Genomic DNA, 22,971 nt, shown 5'->3' with positions numbered 1-22,971 from the left:
CAGAGAGATTAGATGAAGTTGGCTGTTTAATGACCATGCTGATTTGGTTGTGGGGTCAGTAGATGATGTTGCATCAAAACAAGCGCTAATCCACATTTCCCAGTGCAATTTCCCATTGCTTTCATTGCAAAAAAAGTCCAATTTTGGTGGTGCAGGTTTGTTGTGCAAGACCTCCTCCCAACCCAATTTGTGTGTCCTGAATTTGCTGGTATCTGATTGAACTCCACCCAGAAATAGGGACAGTCTTGAAGCACCCACTGTTTCTCAACTGGACCTGCCGCAGACACAAGACTGCTGTTGTGAATATAAAATGGAGGGGGCAGAACCACAGCGCCATGCCTTAAGCAGGTTCTGTCCCCGCATGGGACTCCTGCATTGGACTAGATGATACTCAGTGTCCCTTCCAATTCTAAAATTCTATGATTCTATGAGCAACTCACATGGCTGGATTAAGACCTTTAGAGGCCCATAGCACTTAAAAGATTTTGGTGCCCCCATGTACCGGTAGATCTAAATTCAAATATAAACAATAATAAACTGTAAAATATTGTCTTCTGCAATCACTTTATAAAGTTCAGCACAACTGAATCTTGTTTTTGCATTTTTTGCTGCACTGAACCTATGACGCACATATTGTGGGAGCCTTTTTATGTGGAACCTGTTCAGCTGTACCTTATGGTCTATGGAAATTTTCCAGCAGAAATTTTCCCCTTCCCTTGATGCCCTAAGCACGTGCTTCATTATTTTGCTTAATGCTGTGGTTCCCAACGTGGGGCACATGCACCACAGGGGAGCAATTTGATTTTTAAGGGAGGCAATTCAAGAATTGAGTTATTAACAGTTAATGGCCTTTTAGGCTTCCTCCATGTGAATAATTCACTTTTAGAATAATAAAATTTACAGTATATGTCACAGCGGGGCGGGCATCAGGATTTTAGAGATGCTTAGGTGGGGCATGGCCACAAAAAGGTTGGGAACCACTGGCTTAATGGCTAACGCAGCCCTGGCACTTTGGAGGAAAGGCAGGATATAAATGTACTAAATGGGTAAAAAGGATAGATTAGCGAATTCTTTTGTGGGAGGCTTCATACAATGAGGCAGTGCCGGATTTATGTGTAAGCTAAACAAGCTACAGCTTAGGGCCCCACTCTCTTGGGGGCCCCAAAAAAATTTAAAGGAAAAAAATGGATTTACATTTCCAAAATACAAGAAAAAACAAATAAAATAAAACCTACATACAGCAACAGTGTTTTGTGTTGTGTAGGCTCTTATGGTGTAAGTAATGGGCCCTGCCTGCTCCCTAAAATATTCAACACAAAAAACAGCGACAATTTGTTATTGACAAAGGACAGCTGGACATAGAAAGGGCCCTGTTACCTTCAGTAGCTTACGGTAAAGGTAAAGGGACCCCTGACCATTAGGTCCAGTCGTGGCCGACTCTGGGGTTGCGGCGCTCATCTCGTTTTATTGGCCAAGGGAGCCGGTGTACAGCTTGCGGGTCATGTGGCCAGCATGACTAAAACGCTTCTGGCGAACCAGAGCAGCGCATGGAAACACCGTTTACCTTCCCGCCGGAGCGGTACCTATTTATCTACTTGCACTTTGATGTGCCAGGTTGGCAGGAACAGGGACCGAGCAACGGGAGCTCACCCAGTCGAGGGGTTTCAAACCGCCGACCTTCTGATCGGCAAGTAGCTTAGGGCTACTGACCTTCTGATCAGTAGCTTAGGGCCTCATCAAACCTAAATCCGGCCCTGCAAGGAGGGGGGCATAACTTGATCAGGCTACTCTCCTTTTCCCCCTAAAATTCAATATACACCGTGTACTGTAGTACCTTATCTGCCACATGGTGGGAAATACACCCTTTGGGTAGTGGCGAGGGCTCCCTACCCGGTTTGTCTTTCTCAAGGAGGGAAGCCAAGCCAGCCAAGAGATTTCCCTGGCGCGGCCGCTCCACGATCTCCACCTGCTGCTGCTGCTGCTGCTGCTGCTGCTGTTGCTACGCCTGGCCTGGCCTGGCCTGCTGCTGCTGCTGCTCCCCGCCCTCCGGAGGGAGGAGACAGCCGCGTCCCGGCTCCGCCATCACGTGGGGAAAACAAATGCTCCCGCGCCCGCCCTGCCCCATTAGCACAGCCTGGCCAGGCACGCGGCGGGGTCTGGGCTGGCGAGGCGGCGCGCGCGCCTGCTCTCCGCCTCCACCATGAAGATGCACTTCAGCATCCCTCTCTCCGAAGAGCTGCTGGAGAAGTTTGGCGGCCGCTATGTGGTGAAGTAGCCAGGAGGAAGCGGGAGGCAGGGATGGAGGGCGGAGGGGCGACCGTAGTAACCGCGTTGGCGGTGAGGAGGGCGGCTTAGAGAGAGGCGCGCGCCTGTGTGTGTGTGTGTGTGGAAGTAGCGAGGCGTCCGCACCACACGCTGCAAGCGCCACTTTGCCCGCAAGTTGGCAGGAGCCGCGCCTTTTTTTTTTTGCGCGCTGAAGGAACGCAAACCGAGGAGGGCGAGAGGCGCGCACCTGACGCGGGTTAAGAGCCGCGTTGCATCATTCGCCTTTCCCTCCAGGGCTGCTTGTTGTGGGGCGCGGTGGGGAGGGTCTGAGAGGGGGAGATGGAGGTCGGGGGGGGGTTCCCACAGGGAAGGAGAGCGTGGATTTGGCTTGCCGTTGCAAGCAATTGGTTGAGGGATCCGTCCGCGTCGTTTGGCGCTGAGCTTGGGGGATGCTTTATGCGCAGCTGAGGTGGGGGAAATGGGGCGTGTGTGTATGCGAGGGGAGGAGGCGGAGGGTTGCGTGGCATGTGGGGTGGGGGTGGCTGGGATGCACAGCCTCTGTGTGAAAGGAATGGGGAGGTTGGGAGTGGGGAGCGATTGCCAGAGGCAAATAACTTGAATAGCGTCTGTAGGGAAGGAGGGTGGGTTTTGCGGGAGTCAAGATTTGGGGGGGGGGGGTCCTGTGCCTGGATGGCACAGATTTGTACTGATGCGCCAGGAAAGAGAAGCCTTTGAGAGAGTAGAATGTGGTTGGCACGTGGTTTCACGGGGTTGGGGGGCTCAGACTATAAAATGGCCAAAAGAAGGGAAATCATCTGCTACTGTGCCCTGTTTCTCAAGTAAACTGCGAAGATTCTCGCCCTATATTTGAAGAAATTACGATTGCCCTTGTTCATTTGTATTAAGCACCCCATTGCAATACCCGAAATGATCAAATGATCTGGAGCGACCAGTCTTTTAAAATAAGAAATATCTAGCAAGCCTAGGGTAGGCAGAGAGCTGCATGTACACCCTTTAATGCGCTCTCAAAATGCATTATTTCCCCCCAAAGAATCCTGGGAGCTGTAGTGGGTTGATGTTGCTGGGGATTGCAGCTCTGTTAAGGGGTTCTTTGGGGGACGCAATGTACTTTAAATGTACTCGGGGAAGGCATGGGAATGAATAGCAGTATGATGGGAATTGTGAGTTGATTGTAGGGTGAGGAGGCATGACCCATGATGGGTGTGCCGTCATATAGGAGGATTCCCTGGTCTGGGGAATTTGCAGGATCTGCGTGAGAAGAATTGTGGGGCTCTATGCAAGAAAGTTTGAAATGCAGATAATAGGAAGTGATAAATTCCCCTAACTCTCCCAAGAGGATTTATTTAGAGAATCTGTGTATTTTCAGCTGTACTCTGTGTATCTCGAAGGCTTCCTTTTCTGCAAGGTGCGTTACAGTCAGTTACACCACTGGAATGAACAGGTAAGATGTTCCGGTTCACTGGTCACCTTCCCCTTTTGCTTATCGCTTATCGCTTCTCCTTTTTCATGTTCTGCCAGAAAACATTTCGGAGGATATGTTTTACATGGAAGTGGGGTACATTCTACAGCGGGGGAAGGTCAGACTCCAGCCCTTGTTGAATCTACTTTGTATTTTACTAGAGTCCTGAGATCTGCCAGCTGGAGCAAGGTACAAAAGATTTGCACTTAGAACGAAAGAATATGGTGCCTCTCAGCTACTGCTGAGTACAGGGTTTTTTTCTGAGTTCCAGAACTGAGATTCACTGTTTTCCCACGTAAAAATTAATCCCTGGTTATACCAAGTTTTGTTCATTTCTGCAGTCTTAATTTTTTTTAAGTGTTCATTTTGTTATTGCTATAGCTATGCAATTGGGAGTCAGAAATCATTGTGGTCTACCACAGATCACCCAGAGATCTTCCAGTAGATCATGATCTGCCTTCTGCACATCCCCGTTCTCTGACATTCATTGATTTGTGAGTGGAGAGTGTCACCTAAATTCAGGAACATATGGGTCTACTGTTTAGGTTCGATAGGTAGCTATGTAAATGTTCCCTTTGTTCAGAGCACTTGATATCCATCTGAATTTTTACACGAATGAATGAGATTATCTGCATACTAGCAGTTTCCTGTCAAATGAAACTTTGTGTGTGTGTGTGTGTGTGTGTGTGTGTGTGTGTATGCCTCAAAAGTGTTTAATTACCGGTACATTTCTGTTCTCCCTTCATGCACTTGGGGAACATTCCCCAAGAATATTCTCGGAATTAGAAATAGATAATTAGTTTGGCCTTCCCCAGTACAAAGGTCAAGGACAGTAAATATTGGGCAGTATGCAGCCAATACTTCTTAAAAGCAAATACCGTATTTTTCGCCCTATAGGACGCACTTTTTCCCCTCCAAAAATGAAGGGGAAATGTGTGTGCGTCCTATGGGGCGAATGCAGGCTCCTTGGCTTCAGCGATAGCAACGTGAAGCCTCCGAAGCCTGCGCTTCGGAAAGTTCCACTTAGATTAGATCCATGGAAATTAATGGACCTAATCATAGCCATTAACTTCATTTCGTATACTCTTGAGTAGAACTTACATTGGATGTATCACAGTATGCCCAGTGTTTGGACCAGAGTGACTTCAATGATATAACATGGACTGAACTGTGGTGGATCTCTCAGGCTTAATGTCAGGATGGCAGATATATGTTTCAGGTCAAGTCAAAGTAAAAAGGCAAGGGGGAAAGGCATGTAGAGTTGAAGTACAGTGGTATCTCGGGTTACATACGCTTCAGGTTACATACGCTTCAGGTTACAGACTCTGCTAACCCAGAAATAGTACCTCGGGTTAAGAACTTTGCTTCAGGATGAGAACAGAAAATCGTGCTCCGGTGGCATGGCGGCAGCAGGAGGCCCCATTAGCTAAAGTGGTGCTTCAGGTTAAGAACAGTTTCAGGTTAAGAACAGACCTCCGGAACGAATTAAGTACTTAACCTAAGGTACCACTGTAAAGTTTATTTTTTCTCTCATTCCTCTCTGCTGATTTTTTGCTTACTTAAGGCTTAAAGTTTATTCTTTTAATCCCAACTGGCATTAGTGAATATCCAAAAGCTATGAAAGGAGAACTGAGTAACATTGAGAAGAACAGGTTTCTCTCATTTTTCAGGTGCCTTTAACAGGTGGGAACACTTTGTAACCTACAATATGAAATAAATAATGTCAAATACCTTCCCTGGGCATGAGAGACAATGGCCTCTCAGTGTTTATCTGTCAGAAAAATCAGATTGTGTTAGCCACCAGCACCCAGCTTCAGTGTTCTTGTCGGAAAGATGCTATCACTGATACAGATTCTTAGCGTACCCTCATCAGAAAGATCCAGGTAACCATATTGCATTATTAACATTATTACAACAGCCTTCTTCCATTTGAACCATGTGAGGCATCAGCATTCTGCTGCTGTTACACTCTACCTCTAGTAAAAGCTTCCAGAGTGGCCCTCTATACACTGGTTGCAAAAACAAACAAAAAAATCAGGAAAAGGGAGTTAGATACAATCACTATAAATTGTTGTGATTTGGAGGTTTAATTTGAAATCAAGCTGGATTTGCATTCCTTGGTGTTTCTGGCAACCTCTCTTGCATCATGGATGTTGGGTCATATTATGATCTGTATTGTTTTAATTGGTACGGTTGCTACGGGGTTGTCATGGCCTTTGGCTAGAACAGCAAATTGATATTGATTGATTGAAATGGAGAACCATAAAAGTGAATTACTAGTAAGTGTATGGTAATGTGGAACACCAGGCATAAGTTACAAGTTTACTAAAATTAGTAGTCCCTGACAAGTTTTACACGCAATAGCTCATTATTAAGCCACCCTGTAAGAGTTGGATGTATTCTGAACTGAAAGGAGGAAAGAAAACATGAAATGCATCTGATTATCCTGGAGATTTCCATTAAAAGGGTTCAGTAAAAATTGTACATATATCATGATAAAAAGAGCAATACGTAAGAACATGAATTGTCGATTCTCCCTCTCCAGATTCACAGAAACATTTAGGTTGACAATAGGGGACGTACAGCCCCTTGTATTTCAAAAATATAAGAATTGCTTTGCTCTTCCAGTCCAGCAAGTCTGTCGTTCTTTTCTCTAACAAGTAAAGTGCTGTATCCAGTTGCCCTGTCTTTTCAGTTAAGGCGGGTCTTTGGGAAAGGTGTGCCTGCGTTCCCTCCAAAATTCTACCTCGCAATGACGAAGTCAATGGCTGATGAAAGGAGAGCTCAACTTGAACAATATCTACAGAATGGTACCGTGAATCCTTAATACACACACACACACACACGTCAATAGTGGTTCATGACACATGGTGCAAATGTAAATTTTATACATGATTTCATTGGATCATAAACCGTTAGATGGTATCTCATCTGTTCTCATGGGCTGAGCATGTTTATTTAGCCCCAAACTATTTATTACAGATGCTGGTCTGTCTTGTTCTTTAAAACCTCCACTAAATAAAGGCTGCACAGTATTGTTATTTCCTCATATTAGCCAATGGCCTTCAGGCCAACTTTCTAAAAGCACCACCACTACAATTCAAATTGCTATATCTATCTATCTATCTATCTATCTATCTATCTATATAATATGAGTTGCATCTGATGCGGTGCACAAGAAAGAGGATCCCCCTGTTTTTTCCTCACCCATTATAGTCATCAATTGGGGACTCTCAGGAAAGGCATAGGATGGATGCAGCAAGAGGGAAGATTGGGGGAAATTGGGTGGAAGCAGCTTGCCTGAATGGACTCTCTTACCCAGGTGGCGCTGTGGGTTAAAGCCTCAGCGCCTAGGGCTTGCCGATCGAAAGGTCGGCGGTTCGAATCCCTGCGGCGGGGTGCGCTCCCGCTGCTCGGTCCCAGCGCCTGCCAACCTAGCAGTTCGAAAGCACCTCCGGGTGCAAGTAGATAAATAGGGACCGCTTACCAGCGGGAAGGTAAACGGCGTTTCCGTGTGCGGCTCTGGCTCGCCAGAGCAGCGCTGTCACGCTGGCCACGTGACCCGGAAGTGTCTCCGGACAGCGCTGGCCCCTGGCCTCTTAAGTGAGATGGGCGCACAACCCCAGAGTCTGTCAAGACTGGCCCGTACGGGCAGGGGTACCTTTACCTTTACCTTACCCTTGGGCAGGGGGAACAGGAGGGACGGGGGGGGGGGTAGGAAATGCCCCCTGTTTGAGCTTCATTGGATACAGTGTGGTTGTAGCGGTTAAGAGTTTTAGACCAGGAGACCAGGGTTCAAAACCCCACTTGGCTGTGAAGCTCACTGGGTGACCTTGGGCCAGTCACTGCCTCTCAGCCTAACAAGGTAGTTGTGGGGATTAAATGAGAATTCATTTATGCCACCTTGAGCTCCTTGGAGAAAAAGATGGGATATAAACATTAAATAATACATTAAAAAAAACCAGTACCTAAATTAAATCTATTTTCCTGAATCCTTCCTTAATAATGAAAGGGTGAGGAGAAAATGCGGTCATCTAAAGCATCACTGTGTATATTGATTTATAAGACTTCTCATCAGGAGCTTATGAAATGTGATGATCATTACTCCTGAAAGCCATTCTACACAATCCTTTCTGGATCCTCCAATGTGCTATTTAAAAAAATCCACATTCAATTATACAAACTTAATAATTATTTTCTACCATGTTTGTCTTGAATATGCATGTACTTTCCTCAGATCTATATTGTTAGTTTCCCTTTCAATCGTAAAATGACTGAAAGCTTACATATATAGATAATCCTTTAAGCTGTCGGTCCTGATTTTTGTGCTTTTGTTTTTCAGTGTCGATCGATCCTAGTATTACGAACAGTGATGTCTTTATTAGTTTCTTTAGGAAATTGCAGCAGGTAAACTCTAGTCTTTCACAGAAAACCTATTGGAAAAAGTGCTTGCCTTGTGCTCTCTGCACCTTATTCTGTCTTAAAACGAACTGAAAAATCAACTTGTTTTTAGAAAGTAACAAATGGGCGCTGGCACAAAATACCATAGTGTGAACTTCTCTTTGTTAGGAAGCCATGACCATATCCAGGGGACTCCGTTCCATTCATCCTTCCCTCTGAGTTTTCCTTCCTCTCCTTCTATTCCACGCCCAATGAGCCACCATTCCACGCCCAATGAGCATGCTCAGTTCTCCTTGCAATGTTTTGGTCCACCCCCTTCCCCTTAGGGCCCACCCCCCACTTTCTTTCTTTTTTTGTATTTCTGCAAACCTTAAGGGTTCCCTCAAGGCTGCTCCTGCCTCCTCCTCCTCCTCCTTGGATGGTGGCATTTTGGCCTGCACTTTGAGTTTGATATTAGTGTGCAGGATAAATAGATCCTTACTGCTTAACTTTGCCTACTTTGCTGCATTAACTTCCAAGTTGGCAATAGTTTCAATCTGATATAAGCTGATCTGTTTAAAAGTTAATGTTATTCTCATGCCCCTAATGTTTTTGGTTGTTTTTTTTAAGTGTGGCAAAAGGGTTTGCTTATGTTATGTATGTATGTATGTATGTAAGTATGTATGTATGTATGTATGTATGTATTTATTTATTTACTTACTTACTTACTTACTTACGGTCACTAGATGATTCCCAGAAAACTCTCTGAGCACTTTTTTTAAAAAAGAAAGCATGCTCCTTGGGACTTGGCTTCAAGAAAATAGCTTTGGGTTATGTCGGGACAAGAAACGATAAGTGTGTTGATGTGAAGATGTCAACATCTCTTTATCTTGTAATGGTGGCGACAGCTGCAGTCTGGCACGTACTTCAGAGTGTTGCAACTTGAACTTCTAGCCTCTCTGCCTATATTCTCCTTAGTAGAAACAGTGTAAATATGCTTATGCTCATGGAGGTGCAGTGTCCTAAGGCCTTGCAAGTTTGGAATGGTGATAGCAGAGTTTAGTTTCAGTAATTTTATCAATATTTTATGGCCTTCAGTTAAAATAATACCATTTAAGTAACGCAGACAGCAAGGACATTTAAATGATGTGACAAGAGTTCATTTTATTAGTATGGCATAAGCTTTCGTGGACTAGAGCCCACTTCAGTCAGATGCATGAAGTGTTATATTCAAGGCAGCGCCAGATCACCTACTTATTAAGTACTGATCTTGGTTTGCTTGTACAAAACTTAAAATTATGTCCAGTCTTCATTCAGCTTTCATTCCTATTTGCTTGCAAGCTGTCCTTGTATCTTCTCGTTAATAATTTTTTCATTCCGTACATTCAATGCATTTCCCCATCACTTTCCAAACTGCAAAAAGCCAGGTGTTGGTTGTTTTTTAAACTGCATTTATTGCATAACAGAGAATTGCAGCCCTCCAGATGTCATTGGGAATACAATACCAACTATATCCCTAACCGTAGGCCATGTTGGCTAGGGCTGATGGGATTTGGAATCAAATAACATCTGGAGATCCATAGTTCCTCATTCCTGCTCTAAGGGGACAGTCATTTAATCTCCTTTAAGTGCACAAACCCAACGTTTTGGGATGCACTTGAATTGATGACATAAGTGATAGCATAAGTCCTCTAAGATTTAATTAAATGTAGTAGGAGATGAAAACAGTGTCCTTACCTTGTTCGTGTCCAAACAAATAGAATCAAATTTCATTATTGCTTTCAGCTTAGCAGTTTTGTACTGGAGCACACAACCCCCCCAACATACTTTAATATTCTGTTGGAGAGAGCACATTTCAGGCCTGCAGCAGTGTACCCATGTTGTATATGGTTTCCAAATAAAGTAACTCAGGTTCTTACTACTTTGTGTAGTAGTTCATGAACATCACAAATGTCAGATTGTACTTTATGCAAGCTGTTCTCATGCCCAACCCAGAGCTTTTGTCCAGGAATGTGATCCGTGCATGAGAAGAGCCATGCAATAGAATGCCTAGTTAGCATTCCTTCCACCAAATGTCTGTAGGCTAGCTAGTGCTGCATTATGATGCCAGACACATAGCCTAAATCTCAATATGTCATTTTTTTCAATAGGAGAGATGATTTATGGGAAGGATCATAAATTATGTGTGAACAGCAAGTGTCCATTGTATTTCACTATGTACTTGTAAGTGCATTTATAAAACAGCAATTGAAGGCTAAGTAAACATTGTCCAAGCATGAAATATTCTAAGCAAATAGCTTTTAATAGAGATGTTCTGATACTCAGTGCTGTTTTCTTGCAAAACATTTTATAGAGGATCTAGGGCCTTTCTGGATGGCCTGTAACAAGAGGAGCTGTAAAACGGCTGAGCAAACGTTTTCCTCCCCTCTGTAGAATTTCTACTGGTACAGCATGACCCGAGAACATCCTCTAATTTATTTGTTTTAAGTTGCTGCATAAATGTAGTGGCAATATTTAGCACATGATTTCCCTCCTAGGATTTTTCAGTATTAACACTTGCATGAAAAATCCTTAAAACAAAATAAAAAAATTCCTTCCAGTAGCACCTTAAAGACCAAGGTGTTTAAGGTGCTACTGGAAGGAATTTTTTTATTTTGTTTTGACTATGGCAGACCAACACGGCTACCTATCCGTAAATGAAAAATCCTTGTAAGTGAGACTGTACAGTAGAAGTGACTATTGGTGTGAATTTGATGGTGTAGTGGAAGGGCAAAAAAGGAATATAGTGTGATATTCTAAGCACAGAGCTCGGTGAAGAGGTTTGCTGGTGAATGGGCTGTGAGCATGGCAACACAGATTCAAGCATTCTTCATTTTATGTGTCCACTCTGGATGGGTTGAGGACATCTTTGGCAGTGAAACAGGGCTCTCTTCCTTCAACATCTCCAAGACCGTAGAATGGTGAGGTACTTAGAATCATAGAATCACAGAATTGTGCTGTTGGAATGGACCATGAGGGTCATCTAGCCCAACGTCCTGCAACATAGGACTCTTTTGCCCAGTGTGGGGCCCAGACCCACAACCCAGAGATTAAGAGTCTCATGTTCTATAGACACATGCATTGGATTGAATTCATGCCATTTTGCATTCAAAACGTGCTCTACCACTGAGCTACAGCCCATTCCCCATGAGCAGAGCAAACTCAGGGAGATAAGCAGTGGATGGTGGAAGACTTTTGTAAGAAATTGGACACCATTGTTACAGTTCTGAGTTTAAGCATCAACTGAATCTGCTGTCATCATTTCTGGTTTAACCCCAAGTGCACTTTGCCACAGGTTACTTCAAGTTCTGCCCATAATGGGGAGAAGGGGGAAATGAATAATCCAGCAGTAACTGGCTTGGAGATTAACACTCTTAACACTGGCAAAAAAGTAAGGTTCTTTTTTAGCAGTGTGCTAAATGCTTGTTTAATGGATGTGTGAGGGTCGTGATGATGCCACCTTGTCGGCTAGACCTGAATAGAACTAGCATTGGATACAACCCTTTGGTACAGACTAAGGCTGTAATCCAAAGCACATCTTGTAGAAAGTAAACTACTTTGAAAGCAATGAGATAGGTGAAGGAGAAGCTGCCACCTTTCACTCCTTAATGCTCATAATTAGTTCTAAAAATAGTTGTTGCTTCGTGTCATCATGAAGAGAGATAAGAAGTTTGTGTGTGTGTTTGTAACTAAATGCCTAGGGTCCACAACTATATTTTATTGCAGCGCTGTCGTTTGATTTAAGGTATAACTTTAATCAATTAGTTATAATTAATCAAATCTGCATAAACTTGTATATGAGCAGGTGCAATTCAGAAGAAAATAGTGTTTTTCAGATGCTTGCATTGCTGTGTCACAGCAGACCATATCAGAAGAGATATTGCCTCCGCTCTCAGAAGGGCTTGGATCTATAAGCATTTAGATTAAAAATAAACAGTTTAATTGTTGCACTTCTTTAACTGATTAAAAAAAATAAAATTTACATAATCAGTTAATCAACTAAGTGCTGCAGACTTCAACATCTGCTTTTTTAATCTTACCAAAGCCAGTTGACCATTTTTACTATTTTGGGGATCAAAAACAGGGATAGAAAACATGTTGCCCTTCAGATATTTTGGACTACAACTCCCTTCAGCCCTGACCACTGACCATCCATTTCTGACCTAGTTTGCTTAACGACCCACCGTATTTTTTTCCTGTAGTGAAGAAGCTGAAATATTCGCTTTCAGATGCAAGGACCACATATATAGGCACTCCAATCCCATGTTTTCATGTCTTGCAGGATACATTTAAAATACAAACCCAACAATCATTTCTGGATGTTTATCTTGCTGATGGACGGTATCTCAGAATTGATATTCAGACATCAGATACTGCTGAAAGAGTGCTAGAGGCAAGTAATTTTTAAATGTTCTTTACAGTATCTCATAGGAACCAATTCACAAGCATGTTAAGCAATACGTTGCTGTTGTGTCTGTCCGGATATTTCAACCAAAGTACTAGCTTAAAAAGACACTTATTTCTTGGTGGCCAAGCCCAAATGAAATGGAGCAATTTGGACTGAACTAGTGATTTCTGGCACAAAGAACCAGTACAAACACACCCATAGATAGAATCAGTGAGGCAGATATGTAAGAGCCTTTTAAAACTCATTTTTCATGATGAACCGTTATGAAGAATGTGAAAACTTGCAATATTTCTATTTCATCTCTCTAAACCTCTGTGGGGAAACAGAAACAGATTTATTTGTTGCATTTTTCTAATCCACCCTGATACAAAAGCCATTTCAAAATATTGTCTTAAACAACGTAACTTATTTGTAATCTTAATGGGAAAGTACCTCTCTTTTCTCCCCACCCCCCTTCCAGGTTGTATCGTACAAGATTGAGCTTTCAAGAGAATTAATAGGCTATTTCAGCTTGTTCCTTATTCAAGATCACAACAATGGGGAGCTGTCTGGTAAGAGGTGCATTGTTTAGTATACTAGACATTGCATTCACATTCCTTTCTATTTGTGCAATGTGGAAAGGCTTTATGGGTGATGGCTGTGTAGAAGCAACGTTTTGGCTGAACTCTGGTTTTTCCTCTTTGTTTTTGGTTGACTTTAAAACCTAAAGCAAAGCCTATATGTTGCATGGAGAGAAACCTTTTATCATATCATAAAAATGCAAGAACCTTTGGTTTGCTTTTGCTGGAAAAATACCCTTTTTATTTTTCTCCTTTTTAAGTTGGAAGAGGTTGGGGTTACTTCACAAGTTGTGTGTTTCGCAAGCACATATTAAAATGCATTGCATGAAGGAGACAAATGTGTGCTTTAAAAGATGTATATTAAAAAAAGTCAACTTTTTAAAAAAGTGTTTCAAAAATTACCTCCCCCCTTTCTTCTCCCTCACCTCTAGTATTGAAAAAACTGGCAGAATTTGAACTTCCCTATGTGAGTCTTCAGAGCATGAAAGAATCGCCTTGTAAGATTGGGATCAGAAAGTGGTAAGCAAGGAGGATGAAGAAGCGGATTTAGCAAGATGTATTAAAATGTATATACAGTGGTACCTTGGGTTAAGAACTTAATGCGTTCCGGAGGTCCGTACTTAACCTGAAACTGTTCTTAACCTGAAACACCACTTTAGCTAATGGGGCCTCCCGCTCCCGCTGCGCCGCCGGAGCACGATTTCTGTTCTTACCCTGAAGCAAAGTTCTTAACCTGAAGCACTATTTCTGGGTTCGCGGAGTCTGTAACCTGAAGCGTATGTAACCTGAAGTGTATGTAACCCAAGGTACCACTGTATATGCTGGAGGAAGGGCAGAAATACAGTATTTCAGTAGTAGTTCTCATTGTAGATATTTCACTGGATCAGTGGCTTTGTTTCGTTTAAACTTTCCACTTCCCTCTCCCTGTTGGGCAGGTACATGGACCCATCCCTTGATAAAATGCTTATGAACTGCAGAACTTCAGTGAACTTACTTTATATACAGGTAAGGTTTTTTCATGTGCAGGTGAGTTCCTTTTAGAAAAGCACTACTCCTGAAATACTATTATGAAAAGAAACTGACTTCTTGTGTTTAAAAGTAGGCATTCATGAACAAGCAGAGCTTCTTAACTCCCATCCATCAACGCTACCTGATGTATAATAACAAATAGGTGTTCCCAAAGAGTAGGCTGGCCCAACCAGATGTAAGAGTGATAGATCTGGGTTTAAAACACATCACAGGGGGTTGTTCATAGCAAAAGGTCTGTAAATATTCCTCATAGATTACTTCCTCGTGGCTTCTTTCTCTCCCTCCCAGGCATTAGAATATTACTGAAACCGATGTGAGCCTGGCTGGGAGGAAATGTAGGAATTTAAGAAACTTCCTTATACCAGGTCCATCTAGCTCAGTATGACCAACACTGACTGGCAGCTGCTGTAAGGTTTTCAGGCAGGAATTCATCCTAGCCCTGCCTGGAGAACACTGTGGATTGAACCCATGACCTTTGGCATGCAAAACATGTGCTCTACCACTGAGCTACAGCCCATTGCTCATGAGGAGAGCAACCTCAGGGAGATAAGCAGTGGGTGGCGGAAGACTTGAACCACTCATCACCTCTGTGTACCCCATTTGTTGTTTAAAATCGTACAGTTGTCACAGATCTGAGTTTAAGCATCAGCTGAATCTGCTGCCATCATCTATGGTTTAACCCCAAGTGAACTTTGCCACAGGTCACTTCAAGATCTGCCCATAATGTGGGGAAGGGAGGAAATGGGTAATTCAGCAGTAACTGGTTTAGAGATTAGCACTCTAATACTTGCCCCCCCAAAAAGGTAAGGGTTTTTAGCACCATGCTAAATGCTTGCTTAATAGTTATGTGAGAGTCGTGATATGCCACCATGTTGGGTTGAAATGAAATAAATTGGTGCTTGCAATGCATGTTACAGCTGAGGGTTTTTTATGTCACAGTTCTATCATGAGAATTATTTGAGCTGCAGTAATGCAGACAGTTGAGCTAGCAACTGGGTAGCTGCTTGCAGCTTAGTAGTACCTGGTGGGCATAGTGGGACTCTAGGGTTGCAGGATGCTATTGCCACAATTTCTTTGCAAAGTCATGTTGATTGTGCTGCTTCAGAGAACTGTTCTCCCCCATTCTTGTGCCCCTTCTGCCATGTCAGAGGGACCTGATCCCACATGGATCAGCAGGACTGGCAATTTGAGGAGCTCATTGGTCTGGTGGTTTGGCTGCTGGACTCTTAAGTCAGGGAGAACAATGTATCGGGGACTTTAATACATACCTTTTTTTCTCTTTTTAAGGTTCAACAGGAAATGGAGAAGAACTGGATCAAGCCTACAGACGGACAGATGCAGAAGCTTCAAATGCTACAGAAAGCACCTAACAAAATGAAGGTAACACAGTGTTTTAACCTTTTCAGGGTGCATGCTGTGGTGCAAAGACACCAGAGAGAGCATCTGCTTATAAAGGCTTGCTGTGTTCTTCAGCTCTGCCAAGGATTTTTTATTTTATTCTGTAAGCAAAAGAATCTTCTATCCTCTCCTTGTGTCTCATCCCACGCCAGTTTGCTCAAGCTGGACCCCAACAGAGTGGCTTGTCAGGGGTCTCAGGGAGAGATGAGGATGGGAAACTCTCTTTCTATTAATCCAAGCCCAGCTGCACAAAAAACGAGTCCCCATTTCACAAAATTTGTCCAGGTGTGTTAGATTCTGTTGATGTTGTTCGTGAAAATTAGCTGAGGCCCATCTACAGTTTGGAGGAGCATTAACTTCCCATGCATATTACAAATCATGTGTTAGGAAGGAAGGAAGACGAGCTCTCTTGCCTGCATCAAAGCTATTGCAAAGGTTGCTCTCTGGCAAACCGAGACCAGCTTCTACCCATTTGCCTTTTTCTTTAAGCTCTTCCTGCAGAGCCAGGAGATGAAATGTGAGATTGGATTAGAGAGGGGAAAGAGCAGACCTAGAGACCCAGACCCCTTCTGATCTTTCAACCCCAGCATACTCTGTATTAGCATCTCCAGCTCTGCCTCCATAGACAGAATGCCTGCTGCGGTATTTAATTATTTCGTGGGTGAAAATGCAGTTTGTTATAAGCATACAAAGAGAGGCAACAGAGAAATAATAAGCCAGTTTTGCAGAATTTCCTGTAGCATTTGTACAATGACAAACTTCTAGACATGCAAAGCAGGAGTATAGCCTGCAGATCACTTGCTACAAGATTAGAACAACTCCTATAGAGTGCTCCAGATTTAAATGGATGAGGCCTGGAGACTTGCTGCAATCAACACTGCTCATGTAGAATTTTTCTCGCACAAGTGGACTTCCCCTTCCTCCTCTTCTCCCTGTGCACCTCAAAATGCGCTCTGGGGGATCTTCCAACCCCCTGGAGCAGATTTTGAGGGTGCACAGCTGGCTGCAGAAGTTCCATAGTGCTAGCAGAACCACAGTGTTGAGTTCTGCCTTTCTTCTCACGTTCCAGTTTCTTTAAGCTACTCGAAGACTTTGGAAAGGAATTACTGATAAAAGCTAATAGTGTCAGGTATTCCATCTGCACTGCCATACACATTTTTTCCAGTGTGTTAATCATCCCCGCCTGGCATTGACATGTATATTCTCAAATGAGCACTGGGATAATTCCTGCATTGATTTTATATGTGAGACGTGGCCCACAGTATGTTTGAGGGGGCGGGGGCTTATCCACATAACAACAGAGTCCTTGGCTTTCGGTCCCTTGCTGAAGTTGCTAGCCCTCAGTACCTTCCTGCATCATGTGGTACAGTATATAACCCACTGTTGTCCTCCAGTTTCTGTTTCTCTTGCACAGTTTTTAGAGCTGGCTCGGGAGGTCCAGCACTACGGATACATTAAGCTCGCTCCTTGCTCCTGTGACTATCCTGAAGCAGGCTGTACTGCTGCTATTCATGTGGGGAATAATGAGATTAGCTGCTGCATAAAGTTGCCTAGCAACCAGATCAAAGAGGTCAGCTTCAAGATCAACAGGGTGAGGTGCTGGCAGGTCACATTTCTAGTAAGTACCTTGTGAGCAACTTCACTACTTAACCACGTTGTTTAATGCTAACTTTCTTGTACTGGATTTCCTTTAAACTTGAGTCTCATGAGAAAAAAAATCCTAAATGAGAGGCCCTGCCTTGTAAGCAATAACACAAATTCTTAGTTTAGATTGCCTTTATGCACCTTTCTTGCTGCACATACACATATTAGGAAGAAGTTGTTCATTGTTAACATTCTGTGTTCCAAATATCATTCAACGGTAGACTAAGTTGATACTTCTGCAGTCTTGCCTTACCTCAGATTTCTCTAAGCACTCTCCTCTGACCTAGGAGAAAGTGATAGCTGCATGTAGAAAACAGGGGATGAAAGTTCTGCTGAGAGTGAACCCATTGAAGTTAGTGGGCATTTCTAACTTGCATACAACAATTTTAGTGGGTCTTCTCTAAAAAAACCAACATTGGAGATATCCTCTGAATACTAGTGTAGCGTAATGACTAGGCATCAGTATAGACTGGAGGACCTCTTGACTAATATTACTGCATCGTTTTTTTAAAACTACTTAGGGATCTGTTACAGGCCAAGGCCTTGACCAATTCCTGGAGCTCAGGTTTGAGTACAATGATTCTGACACCTGGAGATGGATTGCCTTTAACACAAAGCAGGTTTGTATCACATAATACAAACGTATAAAGTACATAAAAGGAGAAGCCTGAAGAGTGAACAACCATGTACTGTGTGCCTGCTGAAACTGCAGCACCAAAGTTCAGAGGGGATTGTTTCTTAGCAGTTAGAGACCCACTTTAAAGGTGCATTTCCCAATGGAGGAAATCCCAGTCCATCTGATCCCAGTGGTGCTTTCTGCCCAGGGAGCCCTGCTTGCAGTGGAATAATCTGGAGCTCACTTCAAGCTCCTGACCATTTATTTGTAGCCATAGACATACCTCCCTCACACCTGACGTCACATCAGGTATGGCAGGTGGGTGTGGTTTGTGGGTAATAATAGCCTTACAGGGCAAATTGGTACTCGTATAAGGCCTAATTAGGTCTGTGGGCCAGAAGTTTCCCACCCCTGACCTAACCCTTGCAGGCAACAGCTCAGCAAGGCCTTACCCGGACATCTTCCTCCATTTTGCTAATGTCAGGGGTTGAAGTTGGCACACTATAGATGCAAAGGATGTGCTTTTACAGCTAAGCTGTGTTCATCCCCTTGCTTTCTTCCACCTAGTATTAAATATAAAGGAAAAAAAAGTTGCCTTATATCTGTTACTTATGGATGACAATTCACAAGAGACAATATCCCCCGGGCATTACTGTTCTATGTTTAGGTTCACATCAGGAAAGGCTTGTTCAGGTTTACTTTCCTGAGTAAATTGAATGATATGGCTAGCGGACTGCAATCGGATAGATTAAGCTGGGAGTAAAAAAACATTCGAACCACAGAGCAAGGCTGATGTACTCTGGAAAGCAGCAATTCTGCATATAAAGTATTTTGTTACTTAAAATCAAAATGTAATATTTATCTCACGTCTAGGCATTTCTCCTAAGCAGCTGCTTAAAAAAGATAATATCGGAGCAGCTGATGACAGCAACCAAAGGTGATCAAGAAATGGTGAGCAATGTTTGACAATCGAGTTTGCCTGACTGTTGATGTGAGGTTCTTGGCTCCTTTGCTCCTGCACGGTGGAGGCCGGGTGATTAGAGCGACTGGGATATTGCCTCACCAAACTCAGCCAGCCCCTACCGGCCTTACTTACAGCCAGTCAGAAAGTGGCTCTGCCTGCTGTTGGCTTGGGCCTGCTGTTGGTCTCCCTGCCTTTTGTCTTGCCAGCCTCGCTGGGCACCAGCCTATACTGGCTCCAGAGATCCTCACTTGACCCACCCTATGGCTGAAATCATATACAGGCTTAAGAGCAAATCCTACTGAGTTCAATGGAACTAGAAAGTACTTCCAAGTAAACATGCATATGGAATCAAGATGCATACTTTCCATTTTGTAAATGGGAGGCCAAGGAACCTAGTGAGAGTGAAGTTTGATCAACATTTGATCATCAACCTATAGAATGACACATCCTCTTGGATAAGGTTCATAAATCATATTCAGGGCAACTTTAGCAATGTTTTTTTTTCCAGTAGGGGTGAGTATTGTCTGGTATCTGTAGATTCTAGGCTCACCACAGAAATTGGTTCATTGCTTAAAGGAAAAAACCAAAAAAAACCCCAAACCCACTGCATTCATTCATTTCTCCACATATAAATGCCACTGGTGCTTGATATAAATGGAAATCATGTTCACAAGGTCAAAGAGAAATGTGATTAAAATTGCTGATACTATAGTGCATTTGCCAGTGTCTCCCCGTGTGAATACACTTGAGTTACATGCTGCCTGCCTCTGTGTTTATCTTTCTGCCTAGCAATGATCTTTACATTTTATCATTTTTATTACATTTTATCTGTTTTAGCAGATTGAACTTCCTGAACCAGGTAAAGCTAAGAAACCAAGCATCCATCCAAGTCAGGTTTGTGAATTAAATGACATAAACTTGGGTGGAGACCTGAGGGGCTGGGATGGGAAAGGAGATGACTAGGGTCCCTAATGCAAGTTGCTGTTCTCTCCTCCTAACCTTGCCACACACACACACACACACACACAATCTTCAATAAGGGGATGGTGACGCTGACATGCCTTTCCTGGTGGTTGTGAGGATTACTGAGCTTATTATCGGAAGTGTTTTGTACACGTCATAGTGCCATATAAACAGTTATTATCACTGCGTCATAGAGGCTGCCTTCTTATGTCAGTTCAGTACAATTGCTGCATTACTATAACTATAATACCTGTTGGAAAGCCTTCTGCAACCTGGTGCCCTCCAGATATTTTGAACTATGACTCACATCTGCCCCAGCCAGTATAGGCTGCCAAAACATCTGCAAGCACTAGGTTGGAGAAAGCAGGATCAAAAACCTTGATAGTTGCTCGCTTTCACAAATCTTTTCTTTCCTGTTACGTATCATTAGCATAGCCACTGGTGGTAGTCCCCAACACACAGTTAGGTGGTGTTCTACTGGTGTGTGTTTCATGTATTATTGACTGGAGGGTTTTTTTTTTTTTTTTGGATCTCTTGGTGTAACATATCCTGTATTTGATTCTGTGCAGATATTTCATGCTGGTTTTAAGCCAAGAAAAAAACTGAACGCTAGTAGACCAAATGAGGATGACTGCGTGTTTGAGAAAATACGCGAAGAAGACTTGTGACCTGCACTTCAGCTGCTGCTGCCTCTAGGGTTTTTTTTAATGAGGAATAGCAAACTTATCACAGCAGTTGTCCTCTGTTTAATAGCAGTCTACATTTTCTAACTCCTCGTGTATTTTTGTTCTTGAGGTTTTTTTAAAAAAATCAGCTGCTCCTGGGAACCAGAATTTGTTATAACGGGGAAGACTGTAAATATTTTGCACATATATTTCATTTTATTATAAAAAATGTACAGGACCTTTTAAAAAAATGGGAAACATTGCATATCTTGGATCAAAGTAACACCTTTTAAAGTCTTTGACATTAAGCTGTTAATCTTTGGCCTCTGGAATGTTTACCATTGTTCTGTTCCACGGATACAAACTGTCTCCCCACAGGTCTTCAGCTTAATGATAAATTACACAATGCCACTGAATTTGTGGTAAGGTCTTCCTATGTACAAAGTACATCATCTTACAATGATCCCTACTTCCCTCCAGTACCTGTTTAAATGCAGACATGTTTTTGATTATCTCCACCCGTTCCTGCATCCCAACTGTGCACTGACTACTGGAATAATTACCCTCAGGACTGTTAGGAATGCTCCAGTTTTAATTACTCCAACATATTACAATTTTGGTCTCTTTTTGTTGTTGTTAACCTACTATGTTTTGTATGAGTGTTTTTTTAAAAAAAATATGCAAGGTGGGAGATAACTGTGGTGAACAACCTGTGATTATGTTAAATATAAGCACTGTGAAATTATTATAAATGTTGTTATTTCTTTCCCCCCCCAAAAAAAAACACTTCTTAAAAAGCTGAAAATACTGTGGACACCAGGTGTCACTACTACAACTCCCATAATCCCTGGTTATTGGCACCAGATTGGGGAAGGCTACATTAGATCATCCTTTGTCCCCCCACTGCTCAATAGTCGCCTGAGTTTGTCAACTAGTGGAGATGCAAAGTTGGAAAAAAAGTTGCCTTATGGGCTAATAGAATCATAGAATTGTGGCGTTGAATAGGATCCAACGGCATCTAGTCCAGTCCCCTGCAACGAGGCACCTCAACACATGGCCTGGATGGCTCAGTTTGTTAGTGTGGTGCTGATAACGCCAAGGTTGCAGGTTTGATCCCTGTATGGAGCAGCTGCATATTCCTGCATTGCGGGGGGTCGGGCTGGATGACACTCGGGGTCCCTTCAAACTCTAAAATTACACGATTCTATCCAGTTTTTGAAATCATATTGGCCCCTGCTGAGGCAACATGGTCTTGTGTTAGACAACCAGTGTGGATGCTAGGGGCAGGTGAAACATCCTTTGGGAAGTGCTAGAAGATGTATGGAGTCAGGCACTGGTCCATCTACACTGGAAAACACCCCTTTTGCAATCCTACCAGGAGATCGAACCTGCAATACAGTGGACGCTCGGGTTGTGAACGTGATCCATGCAGGATGCGTCTGCGCACATGTGGGTTGCGATTTGGTGCTTCTGCGCAATCGCAAAGTGTGATTTAGCGCTTCTGCGCATGCGTGACTGCCAAAACCCAGAGGTAACCTGTTCCGGTACTTCCAGGTTTTGGCGGTCCGTAACCCGAAAAAGAGGGATGCAGGTGATCAGACTAGGACTTGCCGATCAGAAGGTTGGTGGTTCGAATCCCCGCGATGGGGTGAGCTCCTGTTGCTTGGTCCCAGCTCCTGCCAACCTACAAGTTTGAAAGCACGTCAAAGTGCAAGTAGATAAATAGATGCCACTCCGGCAGGAAGGTAAACGGTGTTTCCGTGCACGGCTCAGTCATGCTGGCCACATGACCCAGAAGCCATATGCCAGCTCCTTTGGCCAATAAAGCGAGATGAGCGCCACAACCCCAGAGTCGTCCTCGACTGGACCTAACAGTCAGGGGTCCCTTTACCCCGAAAAAAAAACACAACCTGAAGTGTCTGTAACCCGAGGTATGACTGTACCTGCGAAGCATGTTATCTATCACCGAGCTAATCTTGCTTCTCACTAGACACAGCGGGGGGGGGGGGCGTGTTCTGCTGATGCATAACGTTTCTACACCAGCCAGCCCGCCAGGGGCGCTGCTGGATCGATCTCGCTTTGCCCGACGCTCTATCATCTCTCTGCTCCACGTCATTTCGCTCCCTGAGCCAGGCAGCGCTGAAAACCCAAAGCGGCTGTAGTCTCAGCTGTTTTTGCATACATAGTAATGGTCTTCAATCGACGCTCCAAGAATCCATGTAACCTGCAGAGCGGGAGTCATTGGGAATACAGCACACAGAAACCAATGTGGTACCCAGAATAAGGCAGACTAGTTAAAGAAGCTCGTTTCGTTGATTTTTTATTTTTAATTAAGCATGCCTGCTGTCTCTGAGTGTGTATCTCACACAAACATAGGGCAGGGCAGGGGAATTGGACAAATACGGCAACACTCCTTTTTTCAGGGTTAATTTAAAACCATTCTGCGTGCAGAAATAAAATGTTCCAGTAACAAACCCCATGGCAGCTGGACAGACTTTAATCCCCAAGAAACCAACTACAGTACCCTTCCCTTAAAACACACCCTAGAAATGTGTGTGTG

General features: G+C 43.4%; 1 protein-coding gene across 3 annotated transcripts; it reads left to right on the top strand.

Moving 5' to 3' along the window:
- The first annotated feature begins 2,089 nt into the window (after positions 1–2,089).
- On the top strand, positions 2,090–21,172 carry SNX31 (sorting nexin 31). 3 transcript variants are annotated; one of them, XM_079984837.1, is made up of 14 exons: positions 2,091–2,266; positions 3,653–3,727; positions 6,441–6,555; positions 8,088–8,152; positions 12,447–12,557; positions 13,033–13,123; positions 13,564–13,651; positions 14,068–14,137; positions 15,449–15,541; positions 16,974–17,177; positions 17,725–17,823; positions 18,693–18,770; positions 19,624–19,677; positions 20,316–21,171. In XM_079984837.1, the coding sequence occupies exons 1-14, from the start codon at positions 2,201–2,203 to the stop codon at positions 20,412–20,414; spliced, it is 1,308 nt and encodes a 435-aa protein (XP_079840963.1). In that variant the 5' UTR covers positions 2,091–2,200; the 3' UTR covers positions 20,415–21,171. The 3 variants fall into 3 exon arrangements, with proteins under 3 accessions (XP_079840964.1, XP_079840963.1, XP_079840962.1); XM_079984836.1 differs by having other exon boundaries at positions 2,092–2,266; positions 19,621–19,677; positions 20,316–21,170; XM_079984838.1 differs by lacking the exon at positions 19,624–19,677 and having other exon boundaries at positions 2,090–2,266; positions 20,316–21,172.
- The last annotated feature ends 1,799 nt before the right edge of the window (positions 21,173–22,971 follow it).

The sequence above is a fragment of the Podarcis cretensis genome, assembly GCF_951804945.1.
Source record: "Podarcis cretensis genome assembly, chromosome: 7".
In the NCBI taxonomy this organism is placed as follows: Eukaryota; Metazoa; Chordata; class Lepidosauria; order Squamata; family Lacertidae; genus Podarcis; species Podarcis cretensis.
Note: the sequence above shows the minus strand (reverse complement) of the source record. Positions and strands in the feature narration are given on the sequence as shown.

Bases quoted from the DNA above. Each gene is read 5' to 3' on its own strand.
- SNX31 (XM_079984836.1), top strand. From the start codon at position 2,201: ATGAAGATGCACTTCAGCATCCCTCTCTCCGAAGAGCTGCTGGAGAAG. The intron at 17,178-17,724 runs GTAAGTACCTTG...AAAACTACTTAG, and splicing joins GCTGGCAGGTCACATTTCTA to GGATCTGTTACAGGCCAAGG. The intron at 17,824-18,692 runs GTTTGTATCACA...TCTCACGTCTAG, and splicing joins TTGCCTTTAACACAAAGCAG to GCATTTCTCCTAAGCAGCTG.